The 20,862-nt window shown below is 43.0% G+C and overlaps 1 protein-coding gene across 1 annotated transcript; it reads right to left on the bottom strand.

Annotated features, from left to right (window-relative positions):
- Positions 1 to 2,187: 2,187 nt before the first annotated feature.
- Positions 2,188 to 20,515, bottom strand: tlr1 (toll-like receptor 1; the record flags this gene model as incomplete). The annotated part of the gene is made up of 11 exons (XM_080746029.1): positions 2,188 to 2,334; positions 3,488 to 3,729; positions 5,058 to 5,461; positions 6,224 to 6,511; positions 7,052 to 7,218; positions 8,578 to 8,866; positions 11,443 to 11,678; positions 12,900 to 13,058; positions 18,327 to 18,609; positions 20,034 to 20,126; positions 20,505 to 20,515. 11 exons carry the CDS (start codon positions 20,513 to 20,515, stop codon positions 2,188 to 2,190), a joined length of 2,319 nt encoding a protein of 772 aa, XP_080602155.1.
- Between the last annotated feature and the right edge of the window lie 347 nt (positions 20,516 to 20,862).

The following is a 20,862-nucleotide window of genomic DNA, read 5'->3' as shown; positions in this document are numbered from 1 at the left end:
GGCGTAGCTGCATTGGGAATTCCTTATGGTCACTAGTCTCACGTAGCCAGACAACTATTCCACAATCTCCGGGTGTTATTCACATGTTAACGTGGTCTTCACCTCCTCCACACAGCTGATTCAAATTGTCGTAGATTAGAGTTTATCATGATCGATTACGTGTGACGATATAGAATAGATCATGTGTTCGTTGATTATATTAATATCTAGATGATACTAATACCTAATAGAGTAGAGAGGCCTTCAGTAGGCCTCAGTAACTATTGTTTTGGTAAAGCCTATCTTGTTATGGTACAGCTCGTTTCAGAGGCATTGAAGCCACACTCTAGTGTCGGACCATTCTTCGAGGCAGAACTCTTTTACCACTGCCCAGAGTGTTAACTGTATTTCTGTCCATGATATCATGTTACATAAACTTGACCACACCACCACCTAATATAATTGTCTTGTCTCCTCTGTTTCTCATGATTATTGATTGATCTGAATTCCACCACACAATCAAGCACCAAGTAATCATCAGGTGTCACAAGCTCACAGCAACCAGTCAGAATGAAACACAGGACAGGAGTTAAGCCCCTGATACACGTAGCAATTATTTCATCAATATCAACCAGCAACGACCAGAGGCGTCAATTGGGTTTGTTGGATGAAGGGGAAAAAAATAAAATGGACTTCCTAAAATACATTCAGCCTGTTGATAAGGTATGGCAACATGACTGGTGCCTTGCACGTGTGAAGGCACAAAAAGATTAATCCAATGACGCTGCCAAAATGGCCATACCCAATTGCCTCTAGTCGTTGCTAGTTGATATTGATGAATGCTACGTGTATCAGGGGCTTTAGGCTACAGCAAAGATTTTAAGATACACATGCTTCGCCACTAGAGGCCTACGAATGGTCTCCTAAGTGGGCGCCGGCGTCGGACGGAAACAGGGCCGGGAAAAAGAGTTGGAGAGGCCCTCATTGAGCGCTATAGAGAGAGAGATCTCTCTCTATAGCGCTGCTGCTACTCAAAGATTTGCCATTTCAGATCATGACAAGTGACAAGCCAGTGGGCCAAAGAGGGCCAGTGGGCCAAATACATGAGTTATATTCGTCGTTGGCGGGTGGAAACCTTGTATGTCCAAAACCGTTTGTTTTGTATTTATCATTTTAAAAATGATTTAAACTAGTGAAAACATCCAATCTACAAGTAGGTGCGAGGCGTGGTGTGCTTGTAGATGTGCTGTTTTCACTACTTTTGTGCGACGGCCTTTAATGATGAAGCAGGGCTTTGCTTTGCAAAAAAAATTACACATTTGAAACTTGAAGATACAAGGTTTCTGCCCGACAGTGACGATTTACTTTGTTGGCCGCCAACCCCCAAAATGGAACGAAGGCCGCCATTTTATTTTTAATTTTTTCCTAATGGCCGGCCTGGACCGGCCGTTCGGGAGTTTCCCAATGGCCAGCACGTCCCTGGACGGAAATTTCGCACACGTCCTATGTTTACTGATGCTAGATCCCACAAGACTACCATGTTTGTTGCTGGGACAGAGAAAGGTCAATAATCAAATAGTTATTAAATGTTCTCTTCATTTGTCTCTCTGAGAAAAATCTTTATATTAACTCATTGGATCTATGGATGGCAAAAATCCAGACCAGAAAAAAAGGGCCTCTACAACAGCCATCGCCCACACCACCTATATCAGGGGTGGGCAACTTTAATGATCGAGAGGGCCACTATATTTCCACACTCACTCCAATGGGTCACATTGCATATTGTTACTGTCGAGCAAAAGCCTCTCATCTCCAGTAAGAGGAGCAAAAATAGCCGTTCTACAAGCTCAAAACGCGTCGCAATTTTGAATTAGAATCCTGAATTATCTTTTGTTATTTTTTTTATTGGAATCCTGAAATGTAACATTTTGATAAAATTTCAAATGCATTTAGTTATATTAATGTTAACGTTATGAACTTAAATACACATTGGACAAACAAAAGACATTTTAATACTACTATACTAGTCATTCAACTAGACTGAAGTAATTAAAGCGGGTCATGTTTGCATGTTTGGAATTTTAACAGCTGAAACCAATAATATATCAGTATTCCGATATTAACCTGCGGGCCGCATTAAGTGAAGGTGGGGGCTGCATGTGGCCCCCAGGCCACCAGTTGCCCATGTATGACCTATAGTAGGTGTTCTCATTGGTCCAGGTGTGTGTGTGGGGCTTGGGGCAGGTCCGCCTGCAGTGCAGCTCTGAGGTTTGCCCAGAACAGCCTGTGTTTGGCACCCTCCTGAGGCCACTCCAGGTAGGTGTGTCTGCTCATCATCGTCTTCAGCTGGTGGTACTTAAGAGGCAATACAGAGTTATTAGAGTTTAATAAAACAAGATAAGCAAAACTACTGGAAAAAAAAACTAAATAAAATCATAGAGAAGAAGTCATGAACACAAGCATAAATCATTTAGCTGTGCCAGTTTTATGCCAAATACCGTGAGCTTGTAGATCAGCTATTTTCAAAAAGATTCTGAGCTTTTGCCGTTGACATACCTACACAATTCTACTACAATAAAAACTAAAATTAATGCTCAAACTAATAAATGCTGAACTACAGCTAAGCCATTTCCAAAAAAAAATAATTAAATTAGCAAACACACTTAAACTAAACCGAAATGTAAACCTCATCCTTTGGCAGGGATAGGCCAGTGAGGAACAGGCTCCATGCTGTGCACTGTATACCAGGGGTCTTCAACATTTTCAGGCCAAGGAAGGACCCCTTAGTTGAGAGAGAGATGAAGCAAGGACCCCCCACAACCTTTTCATAGATTCCATATGGTTTCATCGTTTGACGGCACAATTTGTAACCACTCGAACTGTCAATACGTAATAAACTTGACGTTTCACTATGTACTGGGACTGCTCTTTTTCCCCTCTACAGCAAACCTCTTTGCCAAAAATAGCCGATCTACAAGCTCACAACGCCTCGCAGCTTGTAGATCTGCAATCTTTGGCTAAAGTTCTCCAAATATGGACACTAGGGTTCAAGTGGTTAATGCAAAAAAGCACAAAGATTTGGAGGACCCCCTGCAGTAACTCTGAGGACCCCTTAGGGCAGTGTTTCTCAACCACTGTGCCTGGGGACCTTTGGTGTGCCCCTTGAAACAGCTTGAAAGCCAGTATTGTATTTATCATTTTAAAAATCATTTAAACTAGTGAAAACAGCCGATCTACAAGCACACAACGCCTCGCACCGCTGTTTTCACTACTGTTGTGCAGGGCTTTACTTTGCGAAGAAACATACACATTTGAAACTTGGAGATACAAGGTTTCTTCCCGACAGTGACGATATTTACACCCCCGTATTATGTTGGTGTGCCCATGGATTCTTGGGACATGAAAAGTGTGCCCATGAAGAAAAAAGGTTGAGAAACACTGCCCTAGGGTTCCCGGACGCCCTATTGAAGACCCCTGCTGTACACTATATCATTATGAATCCATTAACCTTGGCAGGGATGAGGTAGTGAGGAACAGGCTCCAGCAGAACCAGCACCAGGCTGTCCTCTCCTCTGGCCAGACGCTGGTGGCTGGCGAAGTACAGCTCATAGTGACACCACTCGCTCTTCACGAAGTGAGCCGAGAGCACGAAGACACAGCGGCGACTCTTCTCCACGCAGCGGATGATGTTCTCCACGATGGTCTTCCCCGGAACAAAGTCCTTCTCGTGGTGGCACACGTTGAGTCCTCCTGCAGGGTAGGGGGCGATGTCACCATAATGACCTTTTACTTTGACCATTCATTGTCTTACAAATAATAATAATTGCGATCGTGTTTTCTGGCCTTGAATAGTGGAACATGTTTCAGTTTGGCTTTTTTTTTTTTTTGTAAACACAAAATTCCACAGGGCAGATAATGAAAAATAACTTAACTATACAAATACATTTGATATATTTAATAACGTTATACTTTCAAAATGAAAATATTGTTGTGAGTTGTAGATCTGCTATTTCCACAATGTTTTTTAAATATTTGAAAATGTATGGCTATGTTGAACATAGAAACTAATATGACGGTTATTTGAAAATAATAGATTATCTCAAATAATTCACGCTTTTTTTAGCCTTCTTGTTGGTCCCTGACTGACCAACCAGCAGGCTCTATCTGCCTTGTCCCGCCCTGGTTCCACCTTTTTTATGTTGTATTTGGTAAAAAAAATAAAAAAAAATTGGAGAAATAAAAACATTTAAAAAACATACTGAGTCTCTATTCTGCCCTTAACAGCTCCATTTTATGAAACCAAGTTTGAAATTAGAATTGAACAGAATAACAATACGAAGCAACTGAATTAAAATGGTAGTGGATGGAGTGTCCCACCGAGTGTCCCACCAAGACACAGCAACCAATGGGTTTGAAGAGGGGCGGGACAATGGGTGGGACTTGACAAAGGGTGAATTGCCATTATGTGATCATGCAGTACAGGTTTAGGCCTAGAATTATTGAATGCTTTAACCAGTGAAAAATAGCAGATATACAAGCTCACAGCACGGCACAGAGTGCCGCGCTGCAAGCTTGTAGATCTGCTATTTTTGAAAAGTCGTGAAAATTCCAGCAAATCTTTGAATATATGTATTTTTAAAGCGAACGTTTGTAATTCAAATTTTGCTTCTGGGTGGTCCCTGGAACTAAATATTTTGAGATGGGGGTCCGTGGCCAAATACATATCATTTTGAGGGTCCTTCACATGAAAAAGTTAGAGCACCACTGATGTAGTATAGTCTCTCAAGAACAGATTAACTGAGCTCCATTTAAGTGAAAAGGACCTTTTTTTTTTTACGATGGCTGAGTGGCCAGATTGCTGACATAGAAACACAGGTTTTTTTTTTTTAAACTTTAGAAGGATTCAAAAGACACATATAGAATCGGGTCAAAATACACATTTTCACATTTTTTCAAAAATAGCAGATATACAAGCTCGCAGCGCGGCGCTGTGAGCTTGTATATCTGCTATTTTTCAACAGTCAAAGCATAAAATAATAATACACAATAATGTGTACCCGTTCTAAATGGGTTAATACCGGCGGGGCCCTCCAGGTTGGGCAAGAGGTGGTTCTTCACCCACTGGGCGTCGCGCTGGCTGTACGAGACGAACGCATGGAACTCGACCCCGACCAGGTCCTCGGGGCGGACCTGCTGGGCTCTGGCACGGCGCTTGGCCCGGGTCCACTTCCACACCATGCCCAGGTACCACGGGATGTCCAGGCGGTCGCACAGGACCAACGCCGAGACGATCAGAGCCGCCGCCGGGCACAGGATGGCGGCGGCGAGCAGGCCGACGTTGCAGGAAACCTCCGGGAGCCAGAAGTCCTTCAGGGTGGCGTTCCTGAAGGCTTCTGGGTAGCTGCAGCGGTAGGCCAGAGGCCAGCTGAGGAGCTGGAGACCTGTCTGATTGTTGCTCTGTTCAGACCCCACGCCAAGACTCCTGAAAGTTATACAATTACCCAAGTTATACAATTTTCAGATTAACATTTCTTTTTCCCATGGACATGGAATCTTTTGGAATGAGCCCCTACAATTATTGAATTGTGACTATCGATTAATGAATTGTTAAAAATGTACGTCAATAGAGAAAGTGGTTTATTATTCATGGGTTGCATTTCTAGTCCTACACCAGCCATGTTGAGGACCAACACAGGTGCTCTGTTTGGCATTAGTTCTATGCCAATCAGACACATTGAAACACCTGTGTTGGTCCTCAACATGGCCATGACTACAAATGCAACCCATGAATAGTCCCATGCCTACCCGAAGGCTCTCGGAGAACATGTCTGCTCAGTGGTGGAAAGTCATTAAAGGGGTAATTTTCAATATTGAACTGTCATTAATAATGTCATTAATATACCTTTGAGTTGTTATGTGGAAATAAGAAAAACGTCCCCCCCCCCCCCCCCCCCCCCTTCTGTTTTGCCTAGAACTGGAGGATTGATTTTCGGGTTTGTATTGCAAAGTACACCGTGATGACATCATCATGGTGATCATCAATATATATTTTTTAGCAATTTTTGTATATATATGTATATTCAAAATAGCCTTAAAGTTACCTAGTTTCCCTTTTAGTAGGCCTAGATTTTGATACTTTTACTCAAGCACATTTTGAATTCCGGTCTTTTACTTGTAGTATTTCTATATTTTAATATTGATACTTTTACTTAAGTAAAAAAAAATATTCCACCGCTTTGTCTACCTGAAGGCCCTCAGGGAGCAGGTGCAGGTGAAGGGGTTGTGGCTGGCATCCAGCACTCTCAGGCGGGGACAGGTGTCCAGGTTGCTGGTGTTGGGCGCGTGGAGGGAGTTGGAGCTCAGCAGGAGGGTGCTCAGCGCGGGGAAGCGGCCGCACGGCGGGAGGTCCCGCAGCCGGTTGCTGCTCAGGTCCAACACGGAGAGGGAGTCCAGCCTCAGGAGGACGGACGCGGGCACCGCCGAGATCTGGTTGTTCCCCAGGTCCAGCGTCTCGGCCGTCTTCGGCAGACACCTGAAGCAGTGTTCATTTTGACAGCAAAATTTAGATTTTGTTTTTAGTCTTTTGGGTGAAATGTCAGTAATCCAATTTTAGTCATCTGTGTTTTTTGTCTTTTTTGACTAGTTTTAGTCGACTAAATATCATATGATTTTAGTCAATTTGAGTCTACAGTTGAGTTTGTTGCCAAAAATGTATTTTGGTAGGCCTTGTTGGTGTCATAATGGCTGATTTTACACTTGGTTGCATGCTGAAAATAGCCGATCTACAAGCTCACAACGCGTCGTGCTGCAATGTGCTGTGAGCTTGTAGATCTTCTATTTTCATAGTGCAACACCCGAGCGGAGCCTAACATAAAATGGCTTGTCTTTTAGTTCTACTGGATCTCTTCTCCACTAGTCCCTACCCGACATTTTAGTTTTTATCTGTTGACGAAATTGTCAATATATTCAGTGGTAGTTTTAGTCATCATAGCATAGTTTTTATTCATTTTTCGTCAGGGAGAAAAAACATATTTTTTGGTCATTAGTTTTAGTCTGCGAAATGAACACTGACCTGAAGACGGAGTCGCTCAGCCCGTTGGAGGACAGGTAGACGTGAGCGACGGCGGGCGGCCAGACGCACTCCTCCCCCGGCGGGCTGTCGTCGTGGAAGGTCAGGGAGTTGAGGCTCAGGTCCACGTGGTGCAGACGCTCCATGTGCTGGAGACGCCTGCTCAGCACCTGGAGGTAGTGTTGAGCAGAGTTTACAAGATAAAAACTAACCCTAACCCTGAACTAGTCCAAAAGAAGCGACTACTAAGCCTGTATGCATCGGCTATTTGAAAATAGCAGATCTACAAGCTCACAACACGTCGCATTGGCTATAAAAATAGAAAAAATACATATTTTGGAACCACTGGTTTAAACAACATTCAGGAAAGAATCCCAAAAAAGCCTACACTTTAGAAACAAGCCCCAAAAAACTGTTCTAATATTTACAAGAGACTACAGAAAAACTGAAAAACAAGCCCAAAGTCGCTTATACTGTTATAAGCAGACATGGCAACACTGCCCAGAGGCAGTTGACATTTTACTTGATCAACTGACGCACAAAAAATCACAATTAGCAATTTAATTGTGTTTTTGGCATTGGACTTTGGGGGAAAAATACATTTCAGTTTGGCTTTGAGTCCTTGCACCAGGGCAGATTATGACAAATCATTGACTCCCACCAGAGAAAGTCGATGGTCAAAGTTGAAAAAAAAAAAAAAAAAATCCTTTATATTTTTTCTATCATTATTTTTGCTCCATGTATGCATCTGTACAGCATTCAAACAGTAGGATTGCTTATTGTCAAGAACGGAATGATCCAATATTATAGTGCTACATTACATTTGGTATAACATGGTTCTATATTGTGAAACTAGTATATCTACATGCTACATGCTCTTTTGAATAAAATGTCTTTTAGTTTTAGTCAAATTTTAGTCAACTAAATATCATAAGATGTATTTTGGCAGGCCTTGATGGCATCGTAATGACTGATTTTACACTTGGTTGCGTGCTGAAAATAGCCGATCTACAAGCTCACAACGCGTCGCAGCTATTTTCAGTGCACAATACCTGAGAGCAAACAAACATAAAATGACTTGTCTTCTCCACTAGTCCCTTCCTAACGTTTTAGTCTAGTTTTTATTTTGTTGACGAAATTGTCGATATATATTTAGTCTTAAAGGAGTAGTTCACCCCCAAAATGACTTTTTTTCTATTGATTACTCGGGCCATGGAGAGTAGAGTTCAATAATATTTTTTGGTTTTTGTCACATTCCTAAGACAAAAATGTGATAACAATACATTTACCCCCATTGATTCCGGATGGTGACCCGTTTCGAAACGGGTCACCATCCGGAATCAATGGGGGTAAATTTACTCGAATCAAAATTTTGTCTTAGGAATGTGACAAAAACCAAAAAATATTATTGAACTCTACTCTCCATGGCCTGAGTAATCAATAGAAAAAAAGTCATTTTGGGGGTGAACTACTCCTTTAAGTTAAATTTCTCGTCATAGTTTTAGTCGACAAACTCAACACTGCTTTACCTGGAGGTTCTTCAGGTTGTTGCCTCTCAGGATCAAGGTGGTGACGTTCCCCAGGTTGCGGCATTCCAGGGTCCTCTGGCCCTCCACCCTGGAGAAGATGGTGTCGGTCAGGGCACAGTGAGAGAAGTCCAGCCGGAGCAGGGGACTCTGTGAGCGGGGACAGGTCATGTGGATGATGGACGTCTCCAGGACGGACAGGCTCTCCACCGGCTGGCCGATGAAGAAGTCGTAGACGGCCTCCTGGGAGAAGAAGAAGCTCATCACCACGGCGTTCCTCACCGCCACGGACCTGCCATGGATGTTCAGAGCTCTGTTAAGCCAGTAAGACCTGAGGCCAATTCTACAAATGTCTTCTAAATCCTTAACAGTTTTCTGAAAAAGAAAACCTATGTTTCTATATCAGTGGTTCTCAAACCTTTTCATGTCAAGGATGTGGCCGCAGACCCCATCTCAAAATATTTTGGTCCAGGTACCCCCAGAAGGAAAGAAATATGTAATGACCTTGGGAACTGGCGACTTCCAGCCGATTTCCGTGTTATCCTCCCTTGGGATGGGTCTGTTATCACCCCTGTCATGCCTTAGCCAAGGCTCAGTAGTCGGACTACCAACTACCAGCAGCTCCGTTATCGCCCATAGACTTGTCATTGCAATGCGCATGCGCCAACGCACGTTCACAGGAACAATGTACTGGTCGCTCCCTCAGTGAGAATCAATCCCGGGCCGTCGGATTACCAGTCCCCGATGCTACCGACTGAGCTAACCAGGCAGCAGGCGGACTTTCTTTTTTTTGCTTGGTTTTACACATGACTCGGTAACGGAACGCGACGCGGCGGTGAAAAATACTATGCCTAACCCTAACCCCTAACCCTAACCCTAACCCTAACCCTAACCCTAACCTCAGTAAAACTATGGCTAAAGCTAATGCTAAAAAAAAATATCGGAGCGGCGCATCCATCATCGTAGCGTCCTCAGTAAGAACGCATGGCTAGAATTCCTAACCCTGTAGTCTCGAATCCCAGCGTGACTTCTTTTTTTCCCCTCGTGTATTGGCCAGAGTGTATATAAGAGAGTTACGTCACTTACGTCGACTCCCATAGTAAGCGTGGAAAGCCTATTTACTCTATGGTGGGAAGCTTACGCATGCGCACTTGCGCACGCATGGAGCCTGTTCTCATTCCTAGCTAGCCTCTGCTGCTCTTCAGCCCGTCCGCCCCCACTATAGCCGAGGTATTTTCAATCAATGGTAAGTAGACGAAATTACGTCTTTTTCACCCTTTTAACGCATTCACGCATTCACACATTCACGAGAGGCCCGTGAATGCGTTAAAAGGGTGAAAAAGACGTGATTTCGTCTACTTACCAGTGATTGAAAATACCTCGGCTATAGTGGGGGCGGACGGGCAGGAGAGCAGCAGAGCCTCGATAAGAATGAGAACAGGCTCCATGCGACGCCACTTCCGGTCTGCGGCGAGTTCAAAGCGTGACGTAACTCTCTTATATACACTCTGGTATTGGCGCATGCGCATTGCAATAACAGGACCAAGGCTGATATTAAGGCTGATATTGGGACTACCCAGCTTCTGGTAGTTGGTAGTCTGACTACTGAGCCTTGGCTAAGGTATGACAATATTGATAACAGTCCCATCCCAAGGATATGATAACACGTGTATCAGGTGCGACTTCCCACCCAAAAGCACTTGGAAATGTAGGAGTTGAGGCATTACATAGTTTGACTCGGTTCCACAGATAAATATTGTGTAAATAGCTGATCAAGCTCACAACGCCTCATACTGTGAGGTGTTGTGAGCATGTTCTTTAATAGATAATGTGTTTGAGTATTCTTTATTGTATAGTTTGTTGATTACTGAATTTCATTTCAGACAATTCAGAGGTGTTTAAAATGTCACACATACTCTGCCCTTTAAAAAATTACTTTTTCAGGCTGAACTGCCAAAGTCTCCATATCTGCCATGTAATCCATAGTGCACAGATCATGCACGCCCATGCACAGATCATGCACCACGTGTGTGTTCACAGCTTTCAAACTAAAAAATGGAATTGGAAATCCGTTCAGGCATTCATGAGATGGCAGCCATTATGTTATTATTATCGTCAAACAGCGGGAAAAACTCGGGAAACTCGTGAGGGGGCAGTCTATATTAGGGCATTAACGACTTGTGACTTTTGCAAGTCGACTCGACTCAGTAAAAAGTTGAGTTGAAGTTGACTTTATCACTTTATCGTTTGATGACGTCATCACATTACACAACCCCCCCAATTATTTCGGGGGGTCCCCAGATGATTAACTTAGTGTGCAATATTGTTTTCTCACTCAACTGTAAACAAAACAACATAAAGTTTAAGTGTATAGAGGGTATCTTCACATTTCTAAAGTGACAATTTAAGGACTTTTAAATACCTCTAAAATGACAAATTAAATATATAGAGGCAGAAATTGTGAAAATAGCCGATCTACATGGTCACAACGCCTCGTGAGCATGTAGAATAGATCTGCTATTTTCACAATAGAACCATGTTATACCAAATGTAATGTAGCACTGTAATATTAGATCATTCCGTTCTTGACAATAAGCAATCCTACTGTTTGAATACTGTTCAGATGCATACATGGAGCAAAAATAATGATAAAGAAAAAGAAAAAATATAAGGGATTTTTTTTTCAACTTCGACCATCGACTTTCTCTGGTGGGAGTCGACTTGTGTAATGAAGTCGACTTTTTTGTTAATGCACTAGTCTATATTAAAAGTCCCACTGCAATAGGGCAACACACTCACACAACTCACATAGACTGATTACATTTGGACATAAAGAAGTAATTATGACGATAACTTTAACTCACAGACCTGACTCTGGACGTGTTCCTCACGTAGGTTTCGAAGTTCGGTGGGTTGTAAATGTTCACGTCGGAGATGTTGAGGTGGGAGATGGTGGAGTCCAGGAGAACGTTCATACACCCAGTCAGATCGGTCCAGTCGATGGAGATGTTGGTGAGGTAGAAGTGAGACGTGTGAATCTCTGTCTTCTCACTTAACAGGTGATTCAGGCGGTTGTAGTCGCCTTTTAAACCCGTTAACTCCACCTAGTGGACAAACAGCAGAAGACAGACAGCCATGTACTGTAAATGTAGTTGATGCTCACAGTATGTTTATAGCGTAGAGCTGTTATAGCAATAATAAGGTCCAAACGTCTCGGCCCAAGATGCAATCCTGTCCTGTCTGAAACATTTGTGATTCACACCACAGCTTCGGGAAAACCCCACCCACGGAAGCTTTTGATTGGCTGAACCGGAGCTAGGGAGCGCTTCTTTGTGGGAGGACCACCTAAACCTAACCTACCCCTAACCCTAACCTCAGTAAAACTATGCCTAAATCTAACCCTAACCCTAACCTTAACCTCAGTAAAACTATGCCTGAACCTAACCCTAATCCTAACCTCAGTAAAACTATGCCTAAACCTAACCCTAACCTTAACCTCAGTAAAACTATGCCTAAACCTAACCCTACCTGCCGACGCTGGTGAAACGAAACGTGTGGCTCCGCCTGGAGCTGTGGTGTGAATCATAATAACGCTTCCCTGACCTGGCTAATATATGTAGGTGGATGGGCGGCACCATCAGGGTCAGGTGACAAGCTCTCTAGCCAATGATATGCTCTCCCATAAGTGAGACATCGAAGTGAAATAGTTGAAAGATAACCACTTTAGTGCCGTCCCAGCGACGTATTGACATGTCAATATTAATATGTGGGGAAGATGTAAAAACATCTAAACAGCAATGCATGGATATCAAAAAGCACACGTGTTCCGGGCCTTTACACTTATGTTGCAATGATTTTTTCCGGCCAATGTCTCGCGTTGCCATGGTTACCATAGACTTCCATGTAATTGTGCAAGTGTGAAAAAAGTGCACGCCCATGCCTAGATGATGCACCACGTGTGTAGATGCTGTTCACAGCTTTCAAACAAAAAAATCCGCTTGGAAATCCGTTCAGGCATTCTTGATTTATCAGCCATTATGTTTTCTTCAGATGTAAACAAACATGGCTGCCATGTTTGAAAGAATGGGTTGGTATGGGGGTTAAACATGCAATTTCGCGATCGCGATCATGCCTAATACATTTCTGGAGGTCCAAAAAAAAAATTTGAAAAAAAAGAATTTAGATTTTTTTTTTTTTTTTTTTTTTTTCAAAAACGGCCCAAACTCGGGAAACTCGGGGTTGGCACAGCACTAGTACCAATACAAACTCGGGGAAACTCGGGGTTGGCACCATATGTGTTAACTGAGATCCCGTTATGACTCCACCTGGTCAAACAGCAGCAGCGCGTCGGCCACCAGACCGTGGTCCAGCTGTGAACTGTCACTCATGCTCAGCCGGAACATCTCGGTCTGGACGTCTGTCAGACTTCCTGCTTCGTAGGACGTGGTGCTCTCCACGCAGACGGTCAGCGAGAGGAGCTTCACCTGTTAAAACAATGTACTGTATATTTGAGTTAAATGCCATCAAACGTCTACTGCAGGGTTCCCCAATTTGTTTTCCCCAAGGGCCGTATTATGTCTAGGGTACCAAGCCGAGGGCCACAACATTGCAGGGGGCGACGGCGGCGCTCCCGCTACTCCAGCGACAGTTCAGATATTGTCGTTGTCGGGTGAAAATCTTGTATGTCCAAAACCGTTTGTTTTGCATTTATCATTTTAAAAATGATTTAAACTAGTGAAAACAGCCGATCTACAAGCACGCAACGCCTTGCACCGCGAGGCGTTGTGTGCTTGTAGATCGGCTGTTTTCACTACTTTTGTGAGACGGCCTTGAATGATGAAGCAGGGCTTTACTTTGCGAAAGAACGTACAAATTTGGAGATACGAGGTTTCCAGCCGACAACGACGATATACTAGTGTTGTTACTTGTTGCTGCTCTTATACCACCATTATTACTGGGGTTGGTGGGGGCCAGATAGTAGCCCGAGCCAGATAGTAAAATGTGGGGCATGCGTACGCGGGTTCACCCCGCTATTACGAAATCCCGCTATTCCGAACGCCGACTTCCATTCTTCGAAATAGCGGTGTCTCCAAATGTTATATAAGCCCCGCTTTTCCGAAATGAAAAAGCACCCGCTTTCCGATCATTGACTTCCATTCTTCGAAATGGGGGTGTTTGCTCTTCTTCAATAGCACCCCTCTATTCCGAATATAGCCTATATAAGACTATCTTTATATCTGACTTTAGCCTCTCTCTCTCTCTCGCATGAGAGAACATCTCTCTTTCTCAAGGCGGCGGGTGAGCCAAACGTTTGGGAAGGCTTTTTTTTTTTTTTAATACTAGCCAAATAGGCCTATTGTATTTTTACTCCACTACAATTGTATGAAAAGTAAACATAGCTAGTTACTTTGCAGATGTAAATTATGATAGGCCTGGCTATTATAAAACATAGTGCCTTTAGCCCCGTTTTATAGACTATTTGAAAATAGCCAATCTACAAGCTCACAACGCGTCGCGCTGCGCTGTGACACATTGTGAGCCTATTTTGATGTCATCACTTTCGTAGCCTACTTTTACCCAAGTGCATTTTGAATTCCGGACTTTAACTTGTAACAAAGTATTTCAATAATGCAGTAGGCTATTGATACTTTGACCTAAGTAAAAAATCGGAGTAGCCTACGAGAACGGAGAGACAGAGACTAGAAAGCGCTCTATGAGTAGGCTATGATCACATCAGCTGCAGCCCATCCATCATCAAGCCTAATTTATCTCCGTCCCGCGATGATGATGCGTGCAGAGAATAGCAGACCTCCAAGCTCAGAGTCACACCGGGCACATCCGCGACGCGATGTGAGTGTGTAGGATAGGCTACTGTATGACTGAAGCTTGTTGTACAGCCAGCTGTTCTCAGCGCCGCGGCCGCCGCCGTCTATATTGGCCTAAAGCTGCGTTCAGCGTCCGTAGCCTACTTTATATTAGGTTATATCATTTGGAAATACCCAGCAGCATTTGGGAAGGCGCACAGCCTCCCCTAGCCTTCATTACGCGCCGCCTATCTCTCTCTCTCTCTCTCTCTCTCTCTCTCTCTCTCTCTCTCTCTTTCTCTCTCTCTCTCTCTCTCTCTCTCTCTCTCCCCATCTCCCTTTAGCCTAATTCTAAACGAATGTCTGCGTTTGTGCTTGCATTTATTATTACAAAACTTACAGTAGTCTAACCACTTCAACCATCCATGAAATTGATGAAAATAGCCGTTTTACAAGCTCAAAATGCAGCTACTTTTTGCGGCCTGATGCCAATGTGCGTGCCGTGTACGCTACTATTGCTTTCAAGTGATGAAAAGCACAGAAATAACCTGTATTTCTCCGGTTATGTAGGCTACTTCTCAGAAAGACCCACAGCATCCTCAAAGACCTATCCCACTGTTTGAACTGAACGGGACTTTTTTTTTTACTTCGTAGGCTATCTATACTTTTTTATAAATGTAACTTATTGTTTTGTCTTAACAATAAAGGTTTGCTCCAATTTCGTTGTTCTTGAACTTGTTTTATGCAACAATATACCGGTAATAAAGCTCATTCATTCTTCATTCATAGCCTACTTTTCAAACCAAATTAGAACTTTCTTGCGATAAATTAAACAGTGTTCTGTAACAGCTGAGATGGCATATTTATTTCAATGACGACAGTTTTAAATAACAAGAATAATTAAATAATAATAAGTAAACGCAAAAAAGTTTTGACATCAAGATAACGATAAAAGTAATTACCAATACACACACACACACACACACACACACAGAGCATCGGCGAAGTCTGTGCACCGCCGTGCGCTGCCGCGCTATGAGCTGATAGACCAATTTTGAAGGAGGCCTATAGTGTCAAATCGGTTGTACGTGATTAGTGGAGCGCCCTCCTTGACGTTTAGAAAGTAGTTAGGCTATAGTAGGCCTAGTTGTCATGAAGTTCAGCGCAGTTCCCTTTTTCAGCTGTGAGACTGTAGTCTAATTAGCAGATGTCATCTCTGGTCGAATCCCCACACCAAAAACTCCACTCAAACCTCCTGAGACCGAAATCCTCGATCACCACCAATTGCCTTTGCTTTGATCCTTAATTGGTGTACCATATTTGTTTGATGGCACAGCAGGAGCTAATGACCGGCGCAATTCACACATCTATTATTTGTTTTTCCTTGAAAGCAAATAATGACCGGCGCTAATTGATTCATTGACTGGAGTAATTCACACCTTTGTTTGTTTTTCCTTGAAAGCAGTGCATTAGCCCATAGAGGCTAAACTCGGTGTCCTGCATCCTCAGAGAATAGGTTAAAACTGAACCTCTCTAAATGTGTTAGACATAAGCAGTGCCATTTACTTTAATGAAAGGAGAAACAGGCAAGACAGGTTTTTCTTTTAGGATTAGCCTTAGCAATGTAATTGTCACCCTTTATCTCAGGGAAAAAGAGAGAAAAAAATCACCAGCTAGGGGTCATCTGGCTTGTGCATTGCTGTAACTGGGAGCTGGGCTATCAGTGGTTCTCAACCTGTGGGTTGGGAACCAAATTATTTTGGGGGGTCCCCAGATGATTGCAATGGGAAAATGAAATCAATCAGTCTGTCTGTCTGTCTGTCTGTCTGTCTGTCTGTCTGTCTGTCTGTCTGTCTGTCTGTCTGTCTTCCTTCCACACTGCTGTGTGGACAAATTTAATGAATTTTGATATTTTGATAAATGAATTAATAGGCCTACTGTCAATGCATTTCCATTTTTCAATTATAAACCGAATAGTAAGTAGGCCTAGGTCAACGAGTCAACCCAATTAGCGCAGCAGTCCCGCAGCTGGTCTGATTGACTCTGACCAGCTCTGCGCTTCTCAAAGTTACATTAGATCATTTAAACCATATTACATTCTCAGCCAAACTTTAATGATAGTCTATTCTGCATTCTGGTTGTCGTCACCCCAAATAACGGATTACTTCTTCATGGACCTTCAAAATGCATCACAGCAGCAGCACAGTAGCCTATAGGTAAAGAGTTATTCACAATTCACATAGTAGTCTTTATTCAGTTTATTGGATGACTTTTCAGACTGAATAATGCAGGAGCAGCACAGCCAGCCAGCAGGTGCACTCACTGCGGGCGACCACCGTGCACCCAAATCGATTATCACATTCACAACCATTGATCAGGCATCACGCAATAGTTTGGCATGCATTCCGTGTTTATTTTTAGGCGGAGCTTTGAATCTATGATGATGATCGGCTTGGCCTTTTTTTTTTTCTTCTTTTCTCTTTTTTTGGTGCCATTAGGCAATGTGTTCCCAGACGCACAGGACGCACAGTGCGTCATGCATATACGTCCATATAACTAATAGGCCTATTATTCACTTTATTATCAACATGTTGCAATTATACGTCCATAATATAATTAATATAGGATATAATGCAGCAGCACTTTTTATGTGCAAAGCCCTAGTGCTGACGGGGGTTCCGGCCGTTCCGGCTCACTTTAAGCCCTGCTGGTGGAATAATCTGCTCAAATTCAGATTTTCGGAATGGTGAGGTCCCGACTGCAATTCGGGAACCCCCCCTTTCCGAAAATCAAAATTCGAAAAGGGGGGGCTTCGAAAAGGGGGGGTTTCGAAAAGGGGGGGTTTCGAAAAGGGGGGGTTTCGGAATAGAGAACCGTCCCCTGCGTACGCATGTGGGCATGCGTACAAGTGGCTAAATATCTATTTTTAGACACAATAAGCCAGCAGTTTCTTTTTTGCTATTTACAGTAACACTTCTAGCCCCCATTAAGTCACATCCAACCATGAAAGGTTGCGTTGTATCTTGGGAATGGGCTTATTCTGTGTAAAATGACATATTTAGCCACTTCTACACATGCCCCCAACCACTGAAATAAGAATCTCTAAAACAATAGAAAGAAGTAAATGAAATAATTTTAACATTCATCTTTTATATTCTTTAATTACAATCTAAAATATGAACCCTTGTTGTAAGAAAATAAAGTTGTCCTTTAAAGGTATAGCCTACCTTTAACCTACCTTTGAGGTGATTTCAATTAATGTAATAATAAAACGGGTCTAAGTAAGGGATAATGAATGGCTCCTTGGTGATTGACGATACATAACTGACCGACAGCCTGATAACTAACCGAGGCGCCAGCCGAGGGGAGATATCAGGCTGAAGGGATGGAAGCTTTCCTCACAATACCAATGCTGGGGTTTAACTCTCAAATACCTGGAACGCGCCCGAGTCACGTTAGATTTTAACCACTTTAACCATTATTGTATGCTTTAACCTTAGAAAAATAGCAGATATACAAGCTCACAGCGCGGCACCGAGTGCCGCGCTGCGAGCTTGTAGATCTGCTATTTTTGAAAAATCGCGAAAATGAGTGCAAGTCTTTGAATATATTTGACCCGATCTTTGACCCGACTTCCAAATCCTTCCTCTAAATCATGCTGTTCTCAAACCTTTTCATGTCACGGACCCCCAAAATTACATGTATTCGGCCGCAGACCCCCATCTCAAAATATGTTGTTCCAGGGACCACCCAGAAGCAAATATTAAAGTTACAAATGTTTTTCAAAAATAGCAGATCTACAAGCTCGCAGCGCGGCACTCGGTGCCGCGCTGTGAGCTTGTATATCTGCTATTTTTCAATAGTTAAAGCAGTCAATAATCGTAGGCCTAAATGGGTTAAGTGGTTAAGGGGAGACCTTGAAATGTGAAAGCTTGAGAAAACGCTGACCTGAGCGATGTTCTGGAAGTCCCCGAGGCCGATGCGGTTCGCTCCCAGCGCCAGGGTCCTCAGTTTGCCCAGGGCCCTGAACTCCTGGCCCAGGGTCATGTTGAGGAAGGGGTTGTAGGCCAGGCTGAGGTGCTGAAGGCTCTGGGCGGTGGGGGGCAGGTAGCTCTGCTCCAGCAGGCTCCTCAGGAGGTTGTGTGAAAGGTCCAGGACCTCCAGGAGAGGACAGGAGCTGAACGCCTCTGGATCCACGCGTTCCAAGGCGTTCCACGACACGTTGAGGGACCTCACGGCAATAACAACATTTACATTGACTTGAGTGCTATACTTACTTATTTACATATTTACTTTCTTACTTGAGAACCGCACTAGAAAAAAAGCATTACAAGTGAAAATAGCAGATCTACAAGCTAAGCTTAAAGTGTTAGTTCAGCTATTTTTTACATAAAGCTGTGTGAAATACTTGCCATTAAAATAGTGGTTGGGAGATATAGGACTCCAGGATGCAAGTATAATAGATAAGCACTCATTTGTTCCTCTGTCAATCAAAATGCAAAACGACAGACTAGTAACTATTAGGGCATTCACGAATAGTGATTTTTAGTATTTGAATTATTCGACCTCAAAGTATTCAAATAGTCGAATATTCGACAGGACTGGCAAAACTGTCAAATATTAAGTAAGCAAGAGGCGAACATTGTGTAAATAGCCGATCTACATGCTCACAACGCCTCGCAATGCGAAGCGTTGTGAGCATGTAGATCTGCTATTTTTTTGATATTCGAATATTCAAATATTTGGTGAATGCCCTAGTAACTAATTGATATAGGCCTATTAGTTTTTGTATTTCTTTTAGTTTTTTCGTTTTAAATGTGGCTCTGTCTCCAAGCCAAATTTATCCCAAGGGATACAAATACATTTGAACCTTGAAGTACAGATTTGACTAATGTTGACTTATAAGTGACATATTTGACCATGTGTAGGTAGGTATATAATGAAGTTTAATCAGCTGTCAGTCAGATCCTTTCCTATTCCTCATTCACAGATCTGCCATGATCCAATCAGAGCTCTCGCCCAGTAGGGAGGCCCCTGAAATGAAAAATATGTTTTTCACACTTTTAGAGCATATCTGTAGTGATAATATGGCCATACCTAAAGTAAAGTAATTTAGAGGGCCTTTCGGCCTCAGGTCTCACTGGGTTAAAAGTATTGACCTGTAGGCATGGGCTACTTTGACATAGGGTTGTCTGGGGGAAAGCCTGGTGTACTGTTCGTTAACAACAGGCTGTTTGGTTTCCGCCTAAAGCGCGGAAACCACTAGAAGAAGCGGCATCGCTTTGATTTGGTTCCCTCCGTTTGTTTCCCCAATCCCTTTTAAAATGCTTGAGTAGCCTAGTGTAGTCTTGCCAGTCACTAACAGTTGGACTAAAAGATGCATAGGCTATAAATACAAAAGCAAAACTACTCCGCATCAAGGAGTTTATTAGGTAGGCCCTAAAAGTATGTCCTTGAGCGCAGGGGAATATTTTGGGTTAAAACTGAATCCGGTTTAATCTTTCCGGCAAATTGAAGTCCTTTGAGTACTACAACATGACGTGTTGTGGTTTCCACTCCCAACAGGATACAACCCCGAAAAGTGAAGTGATCCCAGACTAACTCTGTCCAGCTCTGACCTCAGGTCAGGAGTGTTTCTGGAGTCACTGCACTGACCTCAGGTCAGGTGTGTTTCTGAAGTCTCTTCGCTGCAGCTTCCTGATGTGGTTCCGTGAAACGTCCAGATACTCCACCGTCTGGGGCAGGTTGCTGTGGACAGGGCAGGGTTGTTCATGCTAAAGGACCACCTTTGTTTAACCACATCTTCACATCACTGGTCCTCGCTAATGCTCATTATAAGATGACATCATTTGTGTCTACTTAAGCTGGTTGCACACTGCTGTGTTTTTCGTTGCGAAATGCGTTTTTCAGGGCAAGGAGAGAGAGAGAGATAGAGAGAGCAAGGTACAGAGTGGTGCGCGAAACGGGCGGCAGTGTGCAAACGTGACTGACATAACGTGAGTTTGATTTTTTTTTTGCGTGCTCCGAAATTCGCTCCGATATTCGGCCCGAAAAACGCAGCAGTGTGCAACCACCTTAACTCTGTGTCTCAGAGGAGGGCTGTGGACAGTTCAGAAACCTGCCTACCAGTCTGACATCATTAGTAGGCAGGTTTGGTCATCAGTATATGTTTATGTGACATTATGTGAGTAGACATAAATTGTACCACCCCAAGTATACATATATTACAATAACAAACTAAAACTAACTTAAAAAAAAAAAAAAAAAAAAAAAATCAAAAACTAAATTAGACTATTGAACACACACACCCAAATAAATAATACGCTAATTGAAACTAGGCTGCAATTGAAAACAAGTCAAAACTAAATAAAATGTTATACGGTAATTCTATACACACCTTGGTACAGAGGAGAGATTTTTGGAGGAGTGGTCAACTCTGATGACAGTGGAGGAGATGCTTTGAGTGACAGCCCAGAGGGTGGCT

The sequence above is a fragment of the Nannobrachium achirus genome, assembly GCF_963921795.1.
Source record: "Nannobrachium achirus genome assembly, chromosome: 17".
NCBI classification, from domain to species: Eukaryota; Metazoa; Chordata; class Actinopteri; order Myctophiformes; family Myctophidae; genus Nannobrachium; species Nannobrachium achirus.
This window is presented reverse-complemented; position numbering and strand designations above follow the sequence as displayed.